Genomic DNA, 25912 nt, shown 5'->3' with positions numbered 1-25912 from the left:
CTCATTTATTTCGTCTCCTTCCCTTTCTTCATATTTATTGCGTTTCACCTTAGGGCTCTCTTTCTTCCGGTCAGTTATTCGTTTCTCCGCACAACAACTTATAATTGATTTGTTATGTTTCAATTTCTGGTGTTTATTTCTCAATTTTGATGAAAAAAACCTAATTTCTACACTTGCTTTCAGGAATTAAGGGAATCGTCGCTCCTTCTCCTCCTCCCTTTTTCTATCTGTTGCAGAAACTAGAAAGACGACATATACACACAGTTAACGCGTTCGTCTTTTTGATTTATTCATAGGTTTGTTTTCTACACCACTTCAACCTCTTTCTTTGCATTTTATACGATTTTTGTTACTGTTTTCTTCTTTTCCCTCATTTTTTTCACCATTTTTTGTTTATATATATATATATATATATATATATATATATATATATATATATATATATATATATATATAGCTTTTGGGTGCTTACTTTTTTCTTCAGTGCTATCTTGATGTTGATTTTGGGTTTTTGTTGAACACAATTATGATGTGTTCTTGATGTTAACTGACATTCAGTACCTCAAGAACATATAACACCATCTTGCAAATATCATTCTTTTATGGTATCAACAGATGAAGATAAACAAAAAAGGGAATAAAAAAAGAGTCGATTTGCATCAGGTTTGCATCAAGTAGCAATTCAATCTTCAAATATGTTTCTTGCTAGATTTTTTTTGTTGTTAGTGATGGAACAAGTAATATGATAGTTAAATATATCTCTTTTTTGTATTTGCTTTTAGTTGTAGAAAATGATAGAATAGACAGAGAAGTTGTCGTCAAAAGATATTAGGTGGGTTATTAGTTCCAGAATTCAGTTTGATTGAGTAGTTGGTAAAATAATATAAAAAAATGGTCAACATTTATCTGTATGATCATAAAAAATAGAAGTGGTCAAATAATTTTATAATTTTGTCTCTAAAATAAATGGAACTTTTCTTTTGGACTAAAAAAGAGTATCAAAAAACTCCCAAAATAAGACGCCCAACACTCAGATGAACACGCTCATTAAAAAAATAAAAAATGCTTTTATTTTTTACTGAATTTTTAATATATTTTCCTATTTTATGTAGATACCAACCGATTTCTTTCATGTTGATCATCATCCTAGAAACCTTGCAATTGGCTCGGATGAATCATGAATAATGAATCATTAATATACTATGTTTTGGTATGATGAAGGAGATTAAATCCTTAACCACAAAAAGATTGATAGATCTTTTCATGTAATTTATGAAGAAGTTGCAAAAAAGGTATGAATTTTTTTTATTTATTTTTCTAATGTTGTAAAGCAGGGACACCATAATGTAGTTTTTTAGGTATTCGAATAAAATTTATGTTTGGATTAAGATTAAAAAGTATTATGTTATCATTCAAGATTATGAACAATTTCATAAGTCTTGAAGCGCTTCAACCCATTGGAGACATGCCGTCAATATGTAAAAGTTGAGAGAAAAATATTTGAAGTTCTGGAGCATTTGAGGTTATTAGGTATGTATTGTATGTAGTTCTTTAGTTTATATTCATATCCTTAAGCCGTTATTAGATGCTTAATCTATTGAGACAAAAAAAAATTGTAATGATCGTGTACTATCAAAGTTTATCATCGGGAAATTTTGGGATTTTTATGTATAGAAGGTTAATTATCAAAACAAAATATATCCACTTCCAAGAATTTATAAAATTTATATATTTTTCAGTATAACCAACGAAAGAATGGTGTTTTGCCATCAAGTTCCATTTGGCCTTAATTCTTACCTTCTTAGATAATATACCATTGAGGTAATGGGATACAATCCACTTCACTAGAATAAAAAACCAACTGTGGGACACTATACTTGGGAATCTTTGTAGTTAGGTCATTCCTAAGATTCTTACATTTGAAGACCAAACATTTTCTAACCTTATTACATAATATGCATGCTTTCTAAAAGTGCAATTCTTATCTGATTTATATGGTTGTATAACTTTGTATTTTTTAACAGAAGCACGAATCGCACATGACGAGAGCCAAAGTATGTGTAAAAGGGATATGAAAGTGGATGTTACCCAAAAGTGGATGTTGGAAAATCAATTCCATATCCTTCACTTTCATTAACCAATACATGTGCTTTCCAAGATCCAATATAGTTAATTTGGATGCATATGTTGTCAAAAAGGATCTCAGGTTTGGCTTATTTATTTATTTTTAATTTCCTTATAGGTAAATTGACATTTGCATTATTAAAATAATGTCTGTGTGAAGTAAGTATGAACAAAGAGCGTTTCTTTTTTGCAGTCATCTAAAGTTTAGTAAATGACCCTTTTACACTTCTTTTTTAGGGCGTTTTATTTTCATATTTTTGTAAAATCTTTTAAATTTTGCATTATAGGAGTATTGATTATGGACTGCACATCTATACGAATTATTCTAACTTCTTGACAGCTCAATATGAAGTCACCTCACAAGAATTTGACATTCAAAAAGCTTTTTAACTTGCCACCAAAGGAATTTCTCATCGGTGATTTTGTCATGCTTTCCATGAGAAATTAGCCCTTCAGGCATAATCAGACGGTTGGATTTGATTACGGACTGCACATCTACACGAACTGTTTACTTATTATAGTTTCCAATTTCATTTTTTGAAGAGTAGACTATTCGTATATTCAAGAACTGTTGAATTTTATGCCAACTAATTGGTACACAAAACAAGGTTTTAATTGCAACTGCTTTTTTATTCTTTTATTTGTTCTTTTAGCGTATGATACAAAATTAGATGAGTTAGGTCAATGTTATGAGCTATCATTTTAGGGTTTTATATGAATTGTAGCCTTGTATTATGAATTTTTCATTTTCATTTAACGAAATTATGTTGTTTTTCCTTTTTTTTTTAATCCCAAAAAGAACTTAAATGAAAATGAAAAATAACAGATAATTCAACTACAAATACAACTTACAACATTTCAGATTTTAGAGGACATTTGACGGTTTTCATATAGGTCGCGCTTGCGTTCTCCAGGTTAAAGTTTTTTGCCAACTTAAGAAAAAGGAGTAGTTTGCCAGTTGATTATAATTGACTTATATTTGGAGATATGTATAAATTGATGCTAATACCCTTAATAAATGTTATGATAAACACACGACACACAAACACAAGGGTGTTGTCGTAACTTGAGTTAGAAATAGATTTACTTACAAAATTCTTGAAAAAGCATTTATGTTATTTGCTAATGTCCAATGATCGTCAACACCAGTCTTTGGTAACTTCATCACCTTAGAAAGTTGAACAATAACATTAGAGGGGAGAGGAGTGTAAACATCATATATGTATGGAACTAAAAAAATCAATGGCTGCAATAAAAAAATGCAAAATAGCTTGAAGGAATAATTCTTTTTGAAAGGTTATTTTTTTAAAAAAAATAACCTGTTGCAATGAGTCAAATGTAATTCATATAAGTGTTTTAGGACCCTCCTACACCAATCATATTATTATTACAAATCAATAAAACATTAACTCAAAGAAAATATAAAAAGTTGTACTTTTTTTGAAAAAAACATGAACTTACTGGAAGATCATTAACAAATCGATTAATAACACTAAAAGCTCCAAATGTAGCACCAATTTGTATTGCATTAATTGATATATCAACAAGAAGGGAAAAAATTACAATTGACATTGGTTCCCGAACCTAAAAAGAGTATAAATTAAAAAGATTTACTATTGAAGGTACTCATATGGGACAAGGTCGTCCAACTAATAAAACAAAAAATATTGTTTACAAAGTGGTCCTTCATCGGTTATAGATATTCAAGCATTTCATTGTTTTTTTCAATGTTACCAATAAAACTAATTCTATTTATGTTACTTTCTTTTTAATTACTGTGCCCACTTTTTATATTTTTATATGTATTTTTATATGTTCCCCGCGTTTTTCGCATGTCATAATCTAGTTTAAAGGGATAACAAACATATTAATTATCTACCAAATATTAAATATGCAAAGATTACTATAACACCCTTAAATGAATTATTTAATGTTTATTATTTCCTCAATACTCATTGGTGCATACATGCACACAATAGTTGCTATAAACATTTGAACCTGGCTCTCTCTCTCTCTCTCTCTATATATATATATATATATATATATATATATATATATATATATATATATATATAAGAATTATTGTTTCTCTTTCTACCAATTAAATTCTCTGAGAAAAAGTAAGGAAAAATAAATAAGGACATATTTGTAAACAAATATATGCTTATGTGAAAAATACTCAATTTCCTGACTATCTTTCTGCAAGAGTTTGATGTTATAAATATAAATACACAAATAAATGAAAGTACACTGCATTTTTTTTTTCAAATTTACTTTTTTATTTATTTGAATTTAATTTTCCATATCTGTTGGACCTTGCACTGCATTCAACAAAATCTGCAGCAGGTCCTTTGCATGAAGATGTCACATGTTATGTGGTTCGTGACAGTTATATACTTTCATTTACTCCTTTTACAACATTCTACTTTGAGAATAATTAATATTTTATAATGGGGCATTATATTATAGTTATTTTTCAGGACATATGTTCTTTGTTAAAAAGATTGAGCATTCCCAAGGATGTTCAAACAGATGGTGAGACAATTTCAAAGCCCAATGTTGTAGAAGAGCCCCTGATAACCGGTATGGAAACATTTTCTGTTAATTAAAGGGTAATTAAACACACCTTTTCTTTCTTTCATTAAGTGCAAGAAATAACAACACACTCTCATTGATTTGTTTATTACAACATCTTACTATCATTTATTCTGATTACAACATTGTATTTTGAAAAATCCACCTACTTATATATAGCAATGTCATTCAAATACAAAGCATTTTCAAAAGTACAATGCTTTTATACACAAAATAAATGAAACCACTTTACTATTTCTTGCATTTAAAACTTGTTTGAAGTACGAGATAAAATAATTATCTAATTATCAATTTAATGAAAGTAAGTTGTTATTTCTGTTACATGTTCAATGGCCATTATCCCTTATGACATCAAGAAAAGCTCTGACAAAATATCAATTAATTTTTCGATTTCTATTACATTGCAAACATGTTCATAGGCAGCTTTGTGCAGCTTGGCAACTACATCAAGTATGAGACTAAATATCCCTGACATAAATATTTATTAAAAAATAAAAATATTTCCTTTTAATTTTACTATTTATATTTTTTGTAATTATACTTTTCTTGTTGTTGTAGGGTGCATGTGCATGTGATATGCATGAAACTACAATCTCTACATCATCAATACTATGTAGGAATATGCCTAAATTTATAAATAGCCTTCTTCATTATCTAACATTTGAGGTAAAAGTAAAACAACGTTCTTGAGTTTTTTAAATAACAATGTACTCACATTTCCTTACCAATAATAACAATATATAATTATTATCAGTAAAAAGGTAAGTATGTTATGTAAAAAAAATATAGTATATTGTGTAAGTTTCATGCTATGAGTATGTTGTTATTATGGGTAAAGAAATATATATATTGCTATTTCCTATTTATTTATTTATTAATCTGATGTTATTGTGGTTTTTTATCTCTCTTTTGTCAACTAACAAAGGTAGAAGTGATATTATATTATTATGATTGAACAAAATATTCTTTTATGTTCTTTTAGGTTCTTGAACCAAATTGGCATGTTATGCATAACAAACTTAAGAATGCAAAGAGCATAAATGGGGATTGTTGTAACACCCAAAATTTGGAAGGCCAAGAAAGGAAATAAAACCCTAATTTTAAGGGCGACTCGGCGAGTCCAAGGACGAACTCGGCGAGCCCGAGCGGGATCCGGGTCGAAGAGTAAGTGACCGACTCGGCGAGTCAGCCAAGGAGACTCGGCGAGTCTGGTCTGTGCAAGGAAAAACCTAAATTCGGGACTTGGAGCCTATTTAAACGTCTCATTCTCTCCCTTAGGGTTCCTTTACTGCCTCTTTCACCCAGAAGATCGAACCCTAAGCCCCATTGTTGCCCATTCAAGCTTCCAAGCCATTTTTGAGTGATTTGAAGGAAGAAGAAGAAGGGGGAATCATTGAAGCTTCAAGGATTGGCCTTGGAACTGAAGATTGGGGAAACTTTCTGAGTTATTGAAGGTATTAAGTCGTTTCCCTCCTTTAGATCTATTTTGGTTATGAGTTTTGGGGGCTTTTTAGCCATGATTAGCTACCCCTTTTGAGTTAGAAGCCATATCTGAAGTTGCTACTTCGGATCTAAGCATATTATGGTCTTGAGAAGCATAAAGTATCTGCCCTTGAGTTGATTATGGAGCCTCTTTTCCTTAAACCCTAGTTTATGGTGTATTTTGCCTAGATCTCTTTCTCTACACGTAAATTTTGCAACTTTACGTGAGGAATAGGCTTGGGAAGGGTAGATCTACAATTTGGAGTCCATACATGACTCAAAAGTCCTCTACATGTATGGAGATCTGAATGGACTCGGCGAGTCCTTTGAGTGGACTCGGCGAGTAGCATGAAGATTTGGAGGAACTCGACGAGTGGGGTGAACAGCTCGTCGAGTCAGATGATGTTGGGGAGGAACTCGGCGAGTTAGAAGAACAACTCGGCGAGTATGTTGAAGATTGTCTTGGACTCGGCGAGTCAGGTCGCGAAACCCCAAACCCTTCGAGTTGAGACTCGAATCAGTGAGTCGAATGGAGACTCGGTGAGTTGGACAGGTCAGGTCTTGAAAATCGGTAGACTCGGCGAGTCATGGACTGACTCGGCGAGTCGAGTCGCGAATGGAAGGACTCTGAACATATGAACTCGGCGAGTAGGGTTGACCTGGAAGGTTGACTCTGACCAGGACTTTGACTATGACCAGAGTTGACTTGGTTGTCTTTCGGGGGTCAGTTGGACTCAGTGTTGCATTGATATTGGTAGCTCGGGGAGCGAGTGGAGCAGGAGTTCAGAGAGTGTCGGGCAGCGGCTAGTAGGATCGTCAGCAAGTTCAGCCAGTGCAGGTGAGTTTCCCTTTGTGTGAATGGGTCTAAGTCCACAATGTCGGCCCATGTAGTTATGAGTAGAAGACACGGGGGTTAGACCTAGGCACAGTATGCTAGTATGATATTCAGGACGAGGTCCAGTGGTAGCGGGCGGGTGCCCAAGGAATGGTTTATGTGGTAGTTTATATTTGTTGTCTGTGTGATGCTTGTATGTGCCTGTTAGGGAGGTGAGTGTGGGCGAGGTCCCATAACTCACCAATAGCAGAGTGTGGATGGTGTTCCACATCTCATTAGCAGCAGATCAAGGGCGAGGCCCGAGTTAGGAAAAGAGTGAGTGTGGGTTGGGCCCGTATCTCACAATCAGTAGGAGCATGGATGGGGTTCCATGACTCATCAGTAGCAGGGCAGGGGAGAGGCCCCGGATAGGCGAGGCCTTAGGACAGGATCAGTTGTATGTGTTTAGCTTATGTGTTGTGATATGTTTATGTGTTATTATTTGTTAGTGGGCGAGGCCCTGTGACAGGCAAGGCCTAATTGAAACAGATCTGTATCCGAGCGGGGCTCGAAGCCAGGCGGGGCCTGTAGGGGGCGAGGCCCAGGTTAGCGGGCGTGTCCCGGTATGTGCAGTATGTGGTTGTGTATGGTATGTGGTAGGGTGGGGAACTCACTAAGCTTCGTGCTTACTGTTTTCAATTTTGGTTTCGGGTGCTTCCGGTAGCGGAGGGAGGAGTTCGGGGTGATCGCATGGCACACACCATAGATTAGACAGCCTGGGAATGTTTACTCTGATAACGAACATGTATTTTGGAAATTGAAACTCTATTTACGTTTTGGAATGATGAATTCACTTAAAGTAATGTTTTATTAAAAGAAATTTTAGTCTTGAATTTTGGGACGTTACAATTGTAACATCCATAAAAATTTTCCAAAAGTTTAAACTTTTCAAAACCAACCCAAAAGTATCCATGGTTTACAAAATCATCCAAACATAACTTGATTCATAAATTGTTTTCAAACATTATTCATCAGAGTGTTCCAGTAACAAAATCATAAGGATGAGGAGAGGTATGGTCACGCCTTTGCCTTGCCACGATCCCCTGATGTACCTAAAACAATAAACTGAAATTGTAAGCCCGAGAGCTTAGTGAGTTACCCCAAAAATACCAATACCACACCGATATACCATATCAATAACAGATAATAACAACATGCATACTGGGCCTTCAGCCTGACCGGACCGCCTTACCAGGCCTACAGTCTATATGGATCTACTCCGAGCTTTCGGTATGACTGGGCTGTTATGTAGGGCCACAGTCCATCCGGACCGCTCATTGGGTATGTTGGCCTTCAGCACAAAGCAGGACCGCCTCAACCCAAGCTCCAAACAAATAATTGTGTGCACATGATAACATATTCTAACATACAAATCAGATATCATTATTTCACAAATCATCAATCATAGCACTCTTATATATCTGGACTACCGACCTAACCCGGTCACTAGCATACCAATCTATCTAATCAAAATAGCATATCACTTCCTGTTTATCCTGGTACCAATCTAATATATCATAATCGCATATATCATACTAAAATCAGAGTAATAACCTAAGGGTCAGCCTTGGTGCCTTAGACCCTATTGATACAGTGAGGATAACTCACCTCGCTAGCTGCTCGGAAAGATACTGACTACTCCTCCAGATAAAGCTTCAACCACCTCGCCTGTATCCATGAGTAATCCACTCAATAACTACTCAAATTACCAAAATACCCTTGGAAGGTATTATAAATCCCTAGTCAAAGTCAAAGGCAATGGTCAATGGTCAACAGTCCATATTGACCACTTAGCTGAGTCTAGCTTTCCTTTTCATTAAATCCTTACAGATTCAAGGATCACTCAACTCGACTCGTCGGGTTCCTATCTGTGACAACCCAAAAATTATTCTGTCATTTATAACCCAATTCCGTTAATAGAATATTCTATTTAATAAAAGTTCCGTCAAATTGGGGTCGACAAATAAATAAATGTTTTATTTATTTGTATTTTATGTTATTATCGTCGTAATAGAATAAATAAAAACACATAATTTACATTTCCATTTAATTGGAAAAAGTTTATTTTTTTATTACGATCATTTAATCGGGTAAAAAGTTTAAACCTCGTTAAACATAAGTATCGGGTAGTCGTATACCGGGTACAACACTCAAGCCTTATATAAAGGAGGGTGGACACTCCATAGAAACCTTTTACCACTCTAGACACACTTTCTCTCTCTACTCTCTCTCCTCAAGTCCGATTTCACCCGAAAACCGCAAGTTTCCACCTCCAAAACGTAAGTTCTCTTACCCTAACTTGTTCTAGACATCATTGATTTGTGTTTTAACCCAAAAATCATTCAAGAAAGCTAAATGAAAGGAGTTCACGACCTAAGAAGCTCCTTAGGCCGTAAACACCTAAAATGGTGCCAAAAATGCCCAATCTCTTCCCTTTAAGCTTAGAAACAAGTTTTGGACTTAATCTAGAAGTGTTTGGACCTTGAACCAACAATTTTTAGGGCTTGAAAGAGGGTTTACGGTCCAAGCACATGCTTAGACCGTAAACACCCTCTAAACATGCAAACAAGCCCAACAACACTTCCAAACGACATTTAGACTTAAGATATGGCTTAAGGACTTGCTATTTCGGACATGGGACAATCAAACATCAACAATTGAAGGGTAAACTAGAGTTTACGGCCCAAGCATATGCTTAGACCGTAAACTCCCTTAAACCAAGCCAAATGACCCTCTAAACCCCTAAAAAGCCTTACACCCTCATTAGAACTTGTTAGGAATGAACCAAAGACCTTGAAATCAAAGAATGGAGGGTGTCCAAGTGTCACACCCCCGAACCAGACGGCGGAAATGTCCGAGGGCTGTCGTGACTTAATTGAATACCATAACATTGAATATATATGAAACATAACATCATTCATCACCATGCATTAATATAGTACAACTGGTAGAGTTTACACTGAGTACATTGTTTTAATATTACATTCCCAAAAATAAATTGTTCGATCATAGATAAACAAACTGCAAGCCATCACTGAATACATTTCCTTCAGTTTACTTGTTACCTAAGAATACAAGTATTTTGAAAAACGTCAACATATGAAATGTTGGTGAGTTCATAAGCGGTATTTGAAAAGCAACGTTTTGTATTATTTTGAAAACTACCAGAAAATCCGATATTTTTTGAAAAGAGTTTATGAAAAAGTTTGTGAAGATCCATAAGTATGCTTGTTTGTTTCTATAGTTGTAAAAAGTGTTCATTAAACTTGTGTACATTTCGAAACTGTATGTATTGAAAAAAAAACCCTAGGAAAACCCGTTGTTTTCCTAACACTTTGAATTCCATGTAGTTGTTGTACCACCGCGGCATGTGAAGTCATTGATTCCAGGCGACGTCGGATTATTGCGCATGGTGAATTATTATAAACACGCGTTACACAAACGACCAGTTTACAATTATACTAACGATCCCGTAGGCGTCGTCCGTACTATTCATGTAACCCAACCGCCCTGACTTCGTGTAGCCCCACGACCGAGGAGAAGAGAGGGCACGAAGATCTCAATAATCCCATTAGTCGGTCGAGGCTATAGTGAATGCGAAGAACCCTTGGCCAGACCCGCATTTGGTGAATTCTCGACTTTACTAGCAGTACCAAAGGACCCTTGGGGACAAATAGTATAAAAGCCATTGAAAGTCCTTTTACGCTGTGTTGGATCATGTAAGACCCAACAACTCGTAAGGTTGAAGTCTTCGGGCCTAAAGATCAGGTCATTGTGCTAGCTAGGCCCAACAAACAAGATTTTACACTTTGGGGCCCAAAGATGGTGCGTCGACGTCTGTGCACTCTCACGTGTGTATTGAATTCCCGAATATTACTTGTATGAATCGAGTGATCGTCGTGTTAGTAGTTTCGGGTTTGTTATTGATTCGAGACCGAATCAATTCGTTTGATAACGATTTTTGGTGTTGTTGTGTATTGAAATTCGTCGATAGTCGTAGTGTCATTATTTGATCACAACGGATGTATTGAATTAACATTGAAAATTTTCTGTTTACAGCCCCTCTTTGTTTGGTAAATTTACTTTTTCAACCCTTGGAATAAATAAATTTCCGGTTTAGTCCTTAAACCATTTTTTGTTGTCATTTTAACACCAAAACTTATTGCAATTGACATTTTTCAGCATATTCCTAGTTGAAAATAGTTTTAGTCCCTGAAAATACAGTTTTCTCGGTTGTAGCCCCTCTTTTTCGCAATTTTTACATTTTTGTCCCAAATTGGAAAAATTTTGGCAACTTTGGTCCTTTTTAATTATGAAAAGCATTTTTAACCCTTGAAAAGGACTTAGAACACTAATAGTCCACTGTTTTATAGAAAAACACAGGCTCAGCCCCTCAAAACAGAAAATTTCGCATATTGGGCCCTATTGGGCCGAAAATGTCATTTTTAGCCCATTAAGCTTGAAATTTATATTTTTAATCCTCCAAAAGAGTATATTTCCAGAAAATACAATATTGAAACTGTTTTGACTCATCTCACCCATCAGAATTCGTAATATGTCATTTTGGCCCCTTTAACTTTATATTTTTAACATTTTGTGTCCAAAAATGAGTTTTTAGCCCAAAGAAGATGTTATTAAGCCACTTAGCTATTTTTCTTGGAATACTTTGTATGTAGTAATATAATTTATGCTAGTATCATTTAGCATAAAGTATATCTTGATTTTTAGGGGTTTATGGCTAGATCCAACATCATAATCACACAAAAACACACATATAAGCATAGAAAATCATACAAGGCATACAAAACACATAAAGTATATCTTGTATTCCCCCTCCCCCATAAAACTTATAAAACAGAAAAATAGGGAGTATGAAGCTCACCTTGGGGTGTGGTTTCGGTTTTTGAAGAAAAGATGGAAGAAAGTTTGGTGATTTTTGGCCCTAGCACCCCTTGATGAAGATTTCGACCTTGAGGTGGTTCTAGGATGCAAGATCATGATTTTTGCATGGATTAGGAAGAGATTTTTGATTAAAACAAAGAATCTAAGTCATAGATCCAAGCATAACCTTACCTTAGATGAAGAGTTTGTGGAAATATCCCCTTGAAAACCTCCTAATTTTCGAGATCTTGATGAAGGATGGAGGGAGTTTTCTTGAGAGAGAATTATGAGAGAATTGTGTGTGTGTGTGTGTGTGTGTTTCGGCCGAGAGTGAGAGAGGGAGAGAAGAAATGGACCTTGAGGTGATGTATTCCTAGAAGTATGAGATGTTGCATGGAGATATGTGGGATATAAGTGAGGTGGCATGCATTAAGTCAACCCTTCCTCATTTCTTCTTGGATTTGGGCCTTGGGCCGAGAATTTGGAAGAAAAGGAAAATTTTGGGCTTTAATGCCCTAAGCCCATGTATAAGTTAGGTTGGATGAGTTTTAACCTAAAAAAATATAATATGATTTTCACACTATGTTAGGCTAGTTTAGGTTAATCATGGTGCAAAAATTTTTAATTTATTTCATTTTAGGCCCAATATGGCACAAAATGTTGAAATGAATGAATGTGGGTCCAATTAGAGCCCATTTAAGGGTTATAAGCCCATGATAGTCAAATTGGAAGCTTATTGGTCCATTGAGTCCAATAAGGAAGTCCTAGTCCAAAATGGACCTAAACAAGAACTTCTAGGGTTTCCAATTGCTTGTTGACTATTTGTAGTACTTGTATGAAGCATTTGATTGAAGTTTTTGAAGGCATTACACATACTCTTAAGTTTTTAGTTCAACGTTTTACTTAAGTATAGTGATTACAAGACACAAAATTTCCAGTTGTGACACCAAGAGTTTACTACCGTAAAACATGGGGTTTATGGCCGTAAACTCCCAAGGAGTGGTCCTAGGACCGTAAACTCCAAGGGAGTACACTTTTGGAACCTTAAACACCATTATAGCCTTGTATATTACCTTAGAACCACTTCTAGAACCATAAGAGGCTTGAAAACACTCAATTACACTCCTCCCATGAGTTTACGGCCGTAAACCCATGGGGGATGTGGTCTCCCAACTGTAAACTCACTTAAGGTGAGTTATGGAAGAGTAAACTCCATGGTGAGGTCATATACTCTTTCCTTGCAACCCATTAGCCTTCTAGCACTCAACCATAGAACTTTTATTCACACTAGGATGTCGTTATGTGTTTAATTAGATTTTAAATCACTAATTACTTGTAAACATATGTCTCCATATGTTATTAGGGTCCTAAAGGGTGTTCAAGTCTTTACTTGACACTAAACGCTCATCCGTCACTTCCACCCGATCAACTCATTGCAGGTGAGTTCATACCCCTTAATGAACCTTTTAAATGTTTTTACATGTTTTAAGGGGGGGATACAAGTACAATACTACAAGTTTTATTATCAAATCATATGTCATTTACAATTTATCATCAAAAAGAGATTTATCTACACTTATAGATACTTATCAATAATACTGCGTTAACTAATTATCAAATACACTTTCAAGGTTAAATTGTTATTAAACTATTTTCAAAACTATGTTTCAACTACTTCCCTTTTTAAAATATATCTACACTAATATATTTATATAAGTAAGACTTGAAGGACTTAGGAACGATAGCTCGCCTTATTTCCTGTTCTTGTTTGATGTGGTCTTAGGGTATTGGTTGTCCGTCCGACTGTCGTTGATTTCTTAGTTATATATCATATATATATATATATATATATATATATATATATATATATATAAGTGTTAGATATGAAAGTTCTCATCTTAATCATTACCTTTGTTGATTAGAGGCAGAAATTCTCACACTCTAGTTAACTATAATAGGTATAGTTAAGGCTACTGCTCGTTACCTCTACTACTACTACTACTATACTCACTATAATTGTTAATATTACAAGTTAATGCAAGTATAAGAGAACACTCTACTTACTATACTGATAGTCTACAATACAAAAGCATAAGAGAATTCACTAATGCAAAGTATAACACACTATCCCTCTATAAGATACTCTACCGCACTTACAACTTGTGACCAAGGCTTCCTGGAAGGAAAGCAACACTACATGTATAGATCTATACGGGACTGACGCTATTACATCCCGACTGTTAACTACAGTCCGAGCCGACTAGACCCAGGGATGGCACTACATCACTTCACTACGATTGACTGGGAAGGTCATCGGACACTCTATTATCATACAGTTGGTCACATAAAGAATTACACTATATTCAAATTAATACACTAAGACTTAAGTCTAAACTAACATCCTGAAGTATGTAAATATCTATTACTAATGAAAATTTGCACCGCTACTACTGTCAACAGGCATAACTTTTCTCCATTTATGTTACTCGTATGAGATTTATTATCATACTTTTATAACTGAGGGTTTTCAATGATAATACTTACACACAACTCAAAAGATTTAACTTACAATGTACTTTTCTGGAAAATATAGGATTTTCTAGGGATTTCTACTACTCATAAATACAAATTTTAGTTTTTATACTATAAGTTTGCAAACACTTTTATACTACATCGACACTAAATTCTTATGAACTCACCAGCTTTATGCTAATACTCATTTTCAAAATAACTTGTATCCTCAGGTCAAAGATAGATAGGTACAGGTGCAGCTTTTGGAGAAGATGGAGCACATACAAGACCCATCTTTTATTTTGTTATACTTTTGGTGTCTATTAAACTTTACATAACACAATTATAATTATTATCACCATATTAATGAAATGGTTGTTGTTTCTTGTTTTTACTATTATGCAATTGTAATGATATTGTACATGACGTTCTCCACCCCAGAACGTATTCCGCCGTTCTCGATTTTGGGGTGTGACACTATTAGACTCACCTAGTCACTACTCGACTCAGTGTCTAAAACCCCAAACCAACTTGCCGAGTCATCTCCCAGACTCACCGAGTCCACTCGGGACTAAATCGAACAAAACGCTACTCCACTCGCTGAGTCATCTCCCAGACTCGCCGAGTTCATATGTTTATTCCCATAATTGAATGATATTGAGCTATTCCTTTGATCCAAACAGTAGATCTAGGTTCCTATAGTGCATTAGCAACGAAAACTTGCTACCTTTACGTGCTTTCATGTCTCAAATTGGGAGTTGTGGTCTTCGCCTTGAAAATCTGGAGTCACTACCTTTATGGTACAAAGTGCACCATTTTCACTGACCACAAGAGTCTCCAACACATTTTAAATCAAAAAGAGTTGAACATGAGGCAACGAAGATGGGTTGAACTGCTAAACGATTATGAGTGCGAGATCAAGTACCACCCAGGCAAGGCTAATGTGGTAGCTGATGCCTTGAGTAGGAAGGAAGACTTAAATCGTCGTGTGAAAACTCTCTCCATAACCATTCAATCGCACCTGACCTTGCAAATCAGAGCAACTCAGTCTGATGCCATGAAGACAAAAAACAAATCAAGCGAAGCATTAAGTGGAACAGAAAAGAATCTCGAAGTGAAGGAGGACAGAGCATATTATTTCATGAACCGCATTTGGATCCCTAAACTTGGGGGATTCAGAGAAGTAGTCATGAATGAAACTCATAAGACACGGTACTCCATCCATCCGAGTTCAGATAAAATGTACTAGGATATCAAGCAACATTATTGGTGGCCCAACATGAAAGCAGAGATTGCCACCTATGTTAGCAAATTCCTTACTTGTGCTAAGGTAAAGGTGGAATATCATCAGCCCTCAGGATTACTACAGCAACCAGTAATTCCCGAGTGGAAATGGGAAAGGATTGCTATGGACTTTGTGACCAAACTACCCAAGACAACAGATGGTTTGGATACCATATGGGTAATATTCGACAGGTTGACAAAATCCGCTCATTTCCTGCCAATCAAAGAGTCATACAAAATGGAACGATAAACGAGAACCTACATCAAGGAAATCATGAGACTCCACGGAGTGCCAGCATCTATCATCTCAAATAGAGATAGTAGGTTTACTTCACGCTTTTGGCAATCACTTCAGAAAGCGCTGGGAACACAACTCGACATGAGCACTGCCTACCACCCACAAACGGATGGTTAAAGCGAACGAACCATTCAAACCCTTGAAGACATGCTCCGCGCGTGTGCGATAGACTTTGGAAAGTCATGGGATACTCACTTGCCTTTAATCGAATTTTCATACAACAACAGTTATCACTAAATCATCAAAGTTGCTCCTTTCGAAGCATAATACGGGCGTAGATGCAGATCACCATTGTGTTAGGTTGAGGTGGGTGATACTCAGCTAACCAAGAAGACAGACATCAAGCAATGCATTAATGGGACCGGAGATCATACGTGAAACAACGGAGAAAATAGTTCAAATCAGAGCTCAACTACAAGCATCACGAGACCGGCAGAAGAGCTATGCTGATAAACGGTGAAAGCCCTTGGAATTTCAAGTCAGGGATCAGGTGTTGTTAAAGGTCTCTCCCTGGAAAGGGGTTATTCATTTTGGAAAATGGTGAAAACTGAACCCACGATACATTGGACCCTTCGAGATCCTTGCCCGAATCAGTCCACTGGCTTATAAACTGCAGCTACCTGCCGAGCTCAGCAGTGTACACCCAGTGTTCCATGTTTCCAATTTGAAAAAGTGTTTATCCGACGAAACCCTCATCATTCCACTTGAAGAAATTGAAATCAACAAGAATCTCCTGTTCATTGAAGAACCAGTCGAAATCATGGATAGGGAGGTGAAGCGTACTAAGCAAAGTCGCATTTCCGATTGTGAAAGTACGGTGGAACGCGAAGCGTGGGCCAGAATTCACATGGGAACGCGAAGACCAGATGAAGCAGAAGTACCTTCACCTATTCTCGCATTCTCGAATCTAGCTTTAAAAAGAATTTCGGGACGAAATTCCCTCTAATGGGGGGATGATGTCACAACTAGGAATTTTGATGCTTTGTAACAACAACAGTGATAACATTTGTGAACCAAAAATGTAAAAAGCATGTATGATGCTTATTCAATAACAACAAAATTTCCATCAAACACTCTATACAAGCACTTCAAATAGTCAACAAAGAATTGGAAACCCTAGAAATGCCGGTTTAAGTCCATTATGGACTAGGATTTCCTTATTGGGCCTAATGGACCAATAAGCTTCCAATTTGACTATTTTGGGCTTAGGACCCTTAAATGGGCCCTAATTGGACCCACTTTCATTTATTTTAACATTTTGGGCCATAATGGGCCTAGAATGAAGTAAAATACCCTAATGGGCCATAACAAATCTAATTAACCTAACGAGCCATAAAACTCATTCTTTGAATTATATTGGGCTGTGAATCACCTCTAAAAACCAATTAGGCCGAAAATCATCAAAGTGGGCCCCTAATATGGACTTAAGCACAAAAGGGCCCAAAATCTTTCCTTTTTCTCTCTTTCTCGACCCAAGAAGAAAACAAAAAAAAGGGAAAATGGCTAATTATCCAAGCCATGCCACCTCACTAATACATGGAGGTAATCTATTCAAACTAACCACTAAACAATACTCAATCCCATACATCCATGCAACTCTCTCTCTCTCTCTCCCTCTTTTTTTCTTCTTCGGCGAAGAGCAAGAGGAAAACACACACACACCTTCAAACTTCTTTCAAACTCTCTCTAAGTCTTCAAGAACATCTTCTTACCCTCTATCAAAATTTTCGAGATCTAGGGCATTTCAAGGAGGCTCTTCCACAAAAATCATCATTCTAGGTAAGTTAATGCTTAGATCCATGGTTTAGCTTCTTGAAATTTGTTATAAATCTCCTTCTAACTCATGAAAGTTCATAATCATGCTTCTTAGAACCCATCTTAGCCAAAGATCTTCCAAGAAGCTTGCTAGGCCAAAAAATCTCACCATTTTCTTTCATTTCCTCTTCAAATCGAAAAAAACAAACAAAGGTGAGTTCATACCCCTCTATTTTCGGTTTTCATATGTTTTATGGGGGAGAATACAAGTAAAATGTGTAGATCTATGTGTATGTGTATGTTATGTGTGATTTCATGTGTTTATATGGTAAATGTGTAACAAAAAGAATAGAAATTTCAAGATCTATGGCTCTAAGAGGAAGATAAACATGATCTAAGATATACTACACTAAAACAAGTCAAGAAAAATTACCCTCTAAGATTAAAATATACATATTGCAACATAAAACTCATTTTTGGGCTATATTTGTCAAACAAACAAAAGTTGGGTTGAAAAATTGCTATTTGCGGTTTTCTCAAGGATTAAAAGAGTCAAAACTATAAAAATAAGTGTTTTTATGAACATCATACTCTTTTAAAGGTTAGAAATAAAATTTATGGCTTAAGATTTTGGGCTTTTCGGCCCATTAACTCAAAAATTGCGAAAAACAAAATTTTCAAGGGGTTGAAATGGTAAAATTCTCAAAACAAGGGGAAAAAGAGTAAACAAAATAAATTCGAGGGATTAAAATGATATTTTTCCAAACAAGGATAAAAAAATGTAAAGTTTTTGGATTTTGGGCCAAAATTGTGAAAGTTGCAAAAAGTTTGGGCTTTAACCGAAAAACACTTTCTGGAAGGGATGAAACTGCCAAAGAATAAGTTTTGAGCTAAATATATCACTTGAACAAGTCTATGGGTCAAAAGTGTCAAGAAAATGGTTTTAAGGGCTTAAAATGTCTTTTTTTTTAAATGACTAAAATTGTCATTTTTACTAACGAGGGCTGAAAGGGTTCAAAACAATAGTTTTGAGTCAATTATTTTATCTTTAAAATATAGAGTCAAAAATGCCAAATTACAACTCACGAAAATAGAAAGACGAATACACATATAATCCTAAATAACGACCGGCCTCGTGTCGTTATGAATCTAAAAATCAATCTTTCCGACAACTATGCAATACCTAAAACAATTAAGTATTCAAATATTTGGGCATGAAAGTTCCAATCATGCTTGTTGGACCTTTGTGACCCATTAGCATAACTTTTGGGCCCAAAGGATAATAATAAATGTTATTGGGCCTTCTATGACCCAATTTCATATTTAAGGGACCCTCAATGGCTTTTACGTGCTATTGGGCCTTAGTGGCCCATTAGCATTGCTAGTAAGGTCCAAATAAATCAAATGCAAAACCGGCCATCGTGCCCTTCGTATACCTAATAGCCATAAATAATACGTGGGATTAGTATGACCTTGTAATCCTCTTCTCCTCGTTTATTAGGCCTACCATCAATTCAAGTAAACAAATACAGGTCGATAATCAATAGTAATCAAATTCATTTGGGATTAAGTGAGTAATAACGGGCGGCACCAACGAGTGACGGTCGTAATCTGTAGTTGTAATCAAGGTCTCTTGGAGGGAGAGCGAGAGTTTGTGTATAGATCTATACGGGGGTGACTCCCCCACACCTCAGTTGTTCGCTATAGGTAGACTCGGCTAGTCTAGGGAGACAAAATCTTAAGATCAATTCCGGCGTTCACCAGAGTGCCAAGATAGACGAACTAGTCATTATCATGCATGGTTATAACGACTCAAATAAATAAATCCAATACTATTCGAGTAATCAAGGCAAATTAGAATCATTCGTTATAATGGAATAACAATTGGAACAGTTATATGATAGTTTGTTATCAGAAAACAACGGGTTTTCCAAGGGAGATCAACATTTTTCACTGGTACTTTTAATACAAAGCTTTTCATTTATACACATTTTGAAATCATCATGCATATATTTATGGATCTTCACACTTTTATATAAACAATTGTCTTTTCAGAAAATAACAGATTTTTTGGGTTGTTTTCTTACAAACTACACGAAACATTTTCATATCAAACCTGCTTATGAACTCACCAACATTCCATATGTTAACCGTTTTCAAAATAACTTGTATTCTCAGGTAACAGGTAAGCCGATGTAACGCCCGCGTTTCCAGGCTAGGCATTATCATTGATGTAATAGTCTAGGTTAACCCTTATAACTCTTTTTGGAGTATTAATGATGAAATATTTGAGTATTATGTGAATTAGGTGTTTATTTTCTTAAGTATTATAATTTAATGACCCGCCTCGCATAAAATACCGACTTTACTAGCAATACCATAGGACCCTTGGGGACCAATAGTATAAATGCCATTGAAAGTCCTTTTACGCTGTGTTAGATCATGTAAGACCCAACAACTCGTAAGGTAGAAGTCTTTGGGCCTTAAGATCAGGTCATTGGGCTAGCCAGGCCCAACAAACAAGATTTTACACTTTGGGGCCCACAGATGGTGCGTAGACGTCTGTGCACTCTCACGTGTGTATTGAATTACCAAATGTTTTCGTGTATGAGTCGAGTTATCGTTGTGTTAGTAGTTTCGGATTATTATTGATTCGAGACCGAATCAATTCGTTTAACAACGATTTTTGGGTATTGTTGTGTATTGTGTCGGTAGTCGCGGTGCCAATATTTGATCAAGTTGCGTGTATTGAATTTGCCTTGAACGTTTTCTGTTTTCAGCCCCTCATTGTTTGTAAAATTTACTTTTTCCACCCTCTAATTAAATAACTTTCCGGTTTGGTCCTTAAATCATTTTTCTTGACATTTTAACACCAAAAATTATTGAAATTAATATTTTTCAGCATATTTTTCATTGAAAACAGTTTAAGTCCCTAAAATTGCAATTTTCTCGGTTATAACCCTTCTTTTTCGCAGTTTTTACAATTTTGGCCCCAATTGGAAAATTTTTGCAACTTTGGTCCTTTTTAAATTTGAAAAGCATTTTAAACCTTTGAAAAGTACTTGTAACACTAGTAGTCCACTGTTTTACAGAAAAACACAGTTTTGGCCCTCCAAAACAGAAAATTTCGCATAATGGGCCCTATTGGGCCGAAATTGTCATTTTTAGCCCATTAAGCTTGAAATTTATGTTTTTAATCCTCCAAAAGAGTATATTTTCAGAAAATACATTATGGAAACTGTTTTGACTCATCTCACCCATCAGATTTCGAAATATTTCATTTTGGGCCCTTCAACTTTGTATTTTTAACATTTATGTCTAAAAAAAATGAGTTTTTAGCCCAAAGTATGTATCATTAAGCCACTTAGCTATTTTTCTTGGTATACTTTGTATGTAGTAGTATGTTTTATGTTAGTATCATTTAACATAAAGTATATCTCGGTTTTTTTAATGATTTATGACTAGATCCAACATCATAATCATACCAAACACACATATAAACATAGAAATCATACAAGGCATACACATAATGTTAGATCTACACCTTTGCTTGTATTCTCCCCCACAAAAACTTATAAAAACCGAAAATAAGGGGGTATGAAGCTCACCTTAGGGTTTGGTTTCGGTTTTGGAGGAGAAATGGAAGAAAATTTGGTGATTTTCGGCCTAAGCAACCTTTTCTTGATGATCTCGAGTTTGAGAGGTTCTAAGACACAAGATTATGCTTTCATATGAGTTAAGGAGAGATTTTTGGATATAAGAAGAAGTCTAAAGTATGGATCCAAGTTTCAACTTACCTAGATGATGATTTTTGTGAAGGATTCTCCTTGGAATGCTCTTGAATCTTCGAAATTTAGTGAAGAGAGTGGAGGGTGTTTTTGAGAGTGTTTGATAAGCAAAAATGATGGAAGTGTGTGTGTGTGGGTGCTTTCGGCCGAAGGAAAAAGAGGGAGGGAGAAGAGAAGTGAGTGAGGTGATGTGTGCATGGAGACATGAGTTAGTGCATGGAGATCCAAGGGGTAATAATGAGGTGGCAATCCATAAGTCAACTTCTTCCTCTTGGGCTTGTCTTGGGCCGAAACTTGGAAAGAAAAGAGAGTATTGGGCTTTAATGCCCCTAAGCCCAATATTAGAGTTAGGTTTGATGATTGTAAGATATAAGTGTGATTTTTATACTTTGTTGGGCTAGTTTAAGTTAATTATGGTTCATAACTTTTAATTCATTTCATTCTAGGCCCAACATAGCCCAAAATATTGAAATAAATAAATGTGGGTCCAATTAGAGCCCAATTAGGGTTCTAAGCCCATGATAGTCAAATTGGAAGCTTATTGGTCCATTTGGGCCCAATAAGGAAGTCCTAATCCAAAATGGACTTAAACGAGGACTTCTAGGGTTTCCAATTTCTTGATGACCATTTGTAGTACTTGTATGATGTATTTGATTGAAGTTTTTGATGTCATAATAATAGGTATCACACATGCTCTTAAGTTTTTGATTCGACCTTTACTTGAATGTAGTGATTACAAGACACAAAATTTCTAGTTGTGACATCATCCCCCCGTTAGAGGGAATTTCATCCCGAAATTTTGTTTGAAAGCTAGATTTGAGAATGCTAGAATAGGTGAGGGTACTTTTGCTTCATTTGGTCTTCGCGTTCCCACGTGAATTTTGGCCCACGCTTTGCGTTCCACTGCACTTTCACGATCGGGATGCGACTTTGCTTAGTACGCTTCACCTCTCTATCCATGATTTCGATTGGTTCCTCAACGAACAGAATATTCTCATTGATTTCGATTTCGTCAAGAGGAATGAAAAGGGTTTCATCTGATAGGCACTTCTTCAGATTAGAGACATGAAACACGGGGTGTACACCGTTTAGCTCTGCGGGTAGTTGCAGTCTGTATGCTACCGGACCTATTCGGGCGACGATTTCGAAAGGTCCAATGTATCGTGGGTTCAGTTTTCCCCGCTTCCCAAAACGAATAACTCCTTTCCAGGGTGAGACTTTTAACAGTACTCGATCACCGACCTGAAATTCTAAGGGCTTTCGCCGTTTATCAGCGTAGCTTTTTTGTCGGTCACGCGATGCTTGCAATCGAGCTCTGATTTGAACGATCTTTTCCGTGGTTTCACGAATGATCTCCGGTCCCGTTAGTGCTTTGTCCGACGTATGTGTTTTTGCTAGCTGGGTGTCACCTACCTCAGCCCAACATAACGGTGATCTACACTTACGCCCGTACAGTGCTTCGAAAGGAGCCACCTTGATGCTCGAATGATAACTATTGTTATATGAGAACTCGACTAAAGGTAGGCGGGTATCCCAAGACTTCCCAAAGTCTATTACGCATGCACGGAGCATTTCTTCGAGCGTCTAGATGGTTTGCTCGCTTTGACCATCCGTTTGTGGATGATAAGCGGTGCTCATGTCGAGGTTTGTTCCCATCGCCTTATGGAGTGATTGCCAAAATCGTGAAGTGAACCTACTGTCCCTATCCGAGATGATAGATACTAGCACTCCGTGGAGTCTCATGATTTCTAGAATGTATAAACGCGTCAGTCTCTCCATCTTATAAGATTCTTTAATTGGCAGGAAATGGGCAGATTTCGTCAGTCGGTCGATTATTACCCATATGGTGTCTAATCCATCCGACGTTTTGGGTAGCTTGGTCACGAAATCCATAGAAATCCCCTCCCATTTCCACTCAGGGATTGCCGGTTGCTGTAACAATCCTGAGGGTTTCTGGTATTCCACCTTTACTTTGGCGCACGTAAGGCACTTACTAATGTAGGTCGCAATTTCCGCCTTCATGTTAGGCCACCAATAGTGTTGTTTGATATCCAAGTACATCTTGTCTGAACCGGGATGAATGGAGTAACGTGTCTTGTGGGCTTCCTTCATAACGGCCTCCCTAAATCCTCCGATTTTTGGGACCCAAATACGGTTCATGAAGTAGTATACCCCATTCTCCCTTGTTTCTAGGTTCTTCTCCATCCCGCGCAATGCCTCGCTAGCTCTATTTTCCGTTTTCATAGCCTCCGACTGGACTGATGCAATTTGAGTGGCCAGATGAGATTGAATGGTTATCGAGAGAGTTTTCGTACGGCGATTAGAGTACTCCTTCCGACTTAATGCATCAGCTACCACGTTAGCCTTGCCTGGGTGGTACTTGATCTCACATTCGTAGTCGTTTAGCAATTCAACCCATCTTCGTTGTCTCATGTTCAGCTCCTTCTAGTTCAAGATGTGCTGGAGACTCTTGTGGTCCGTGAAGATGGTGCACTTCGTACCGTACAGGTAGTGCCTCCAAATTTTCAAGGCGAAGACCACGACTCCCAATTCCAGGTCATGGGTCGTATAATTTACTTCGTGTGTCTTTAGTTGGCGAGATGCGTAAGCTATCACCCTTCCACACTACATGAGTACACAACCTAAGCCTTGATTTGACACGTCGCAGTAGACTACAAAATCTTCCGTTCCTTCCGGTAGAGATAGTACAGGGGCGCTACAGAGAGCTTGCTTTAATGACCGAAACGCAATCTCTTGTTTGTCTGTCCATTTGAATGGTACGCCCTTTTGAGTAAGGGAAGTAAGTGGCTTGGCGATCTTAGAAAAGTTTTGAATGAATCTCCTATAGTAGCCTGCTAGACCCAAGAACTGACGGATTTCCGTAGGTGTTGTCGGGATTGCCCATCCTTCAACAGCCTTGACTTTAGAGGGATCCACATGGATTCCATCTTGGCTGACTACATGACCTAGGAAGTTCACACTCCGGAGCCAGAACTCACACTTGGAGAGTTTGGCGTAAAGCTTTTCTGATCGCAGAGTTGCTAGGACTTGTCGAAGATGTTGGCCATGCTCTTCTTTGCTTTGAGAATAGACGAGGATGTCATCGATAAACACAATGACGAAGTTGTCAAGGAACGGTCGGCAGATTCGATTCATTAGGTCCATATATGCGGCAGGTGCGTTTGTTAGACCGAAGGGCATTACGACGAATTCATAATGTCCGTAGCAGGTTCGGAACGCGGTTTTAGGAATATCCTCTTCCCGGACTTTGATTTGGTGGTATCCGGACCGTAGATCTATTTTAGAAAAATAACTAGCTCCTTGGAGCTGGTCGAATAGATCATCAATTCGTGGAAGTGGGTAGCGGTTTTTAACAGTGAGTTTATTTAACTCTCTGTAATCAATGCACATTCTAAAAGATCCGTCCTTCTTTTTGACAAAGAGCACTGGAGCTCCCCATGGCGAGTAGCTAGGTCGGATAAATCCCTTGTCCAGAAGTTCACTAAGTTGGCTGGACAATTCCTGCATTTCAGCAGGAGCCAACCGATAGGGTGATTTAGCGAGAGGAGTTGCTCCTGGAACGAGGTCGATTCTGAACTCAACCTGTCTCTCTGGGGGTACTCCCGGAAGATCTTCAGGAAACACGTCCGGAAATTCACACGCTACAGGAATGTCTCGAACGTTAATCTCCTCCTTGGTCTTATCCACTATGTGAGCCAAGAACGCCAAGTTGTTCTTTCGTAGATGTTTTTGTGCCTTTATGCACGAAATGAGGCGAAGATTCATGTTGGGTTTGTCTCCGTAAATTACTAGGGTTTCGTGATTTGGGAGACGAAGGCGAACGGCCTTCTCGTGGCACATAATCTCAGCATGGTGGGGGCTTAACCAATCCATGCCGATAATCACATCGAAACTCCTAATTGACACTGGCATTAGGTATATTCGAAAGACGTGTTGGTTAAGGGTTAGGGTACATCCGATGTAGATTTCCCCAGTGGATTCGGTTTTCCCATTGGCCATTTCCACCGTATAGGTTTCATTTAGCTTTTGGGGCAACTGTTTTTAATAAATGCTTAAACTTATTGCTTACGAAACTTCGCTCCTCTCCGGTGTCAAATAAGATGCATGCATAAGTGTGGTTTAAGGGAAACGTACCGGTAACAACAGAGGGGTCCTGAACTGCCTCACCCTGACCCGTAGTCAGCATCCTTCCTGCTCCTCTGTTTCCTGAATTGTTGTTGTTAGGGCAGTCTCGGCGGATGTGTCCAGTCCTCCCACACCCGAAGCAGGTGTGGCTAGGACCTGCGTTATTGCCGCCGG

The 25912-nt window shown here is 37.2% G+C and overlaps 1 protein-coding gene across 1 annotated transcript in view; it reads right to left on the bottom strand.

Annotated features, from left to right (window-relative positions):
• Positions 1-3211: 3211 nt before the first annotated feature.
• The window catches only part of LOC145089298 (putative disease resistance protein RGA3), a 35527-nt gene continuing 12826 nt past the window's right edge, over positions 3212-25912 (bottom strand). The window contains exons 3-4 of the mRNA XM_079027753.1: positions 3586-3708; positions 3212-3370 (exon numbers count right to left, since the gene is read on the bottom strand). Of these exons, the coding sequence (XP_078883879.1) occupies positions 3212-3370; positions 3586-3708 (282 nt within the window). The remainder of the gene's footprint in view (positions 3371-3585; positions 3709-25912) is intronic.

Source organism: Lactuca serriola, chromosome 2, assembly GCF_051521515.1.
Source record: "Lactuca serriola cultivar US96UC23 chromosome 2, Lser_US96UC23_V15, whole genome shotgun sequence".
NCBI classification, from domain to species: domain Eukaryota; kingdom Viridiplantae; phylum Streptophyta; class Magnoliopsida; order Asterales; family Asteraceae; genus Lactuca; species Lactuca serriola.
Note: the sequence above shows the minus strand (reverse complement) of the source record. Positions and strands in the feature narration are given on the sequence as shown.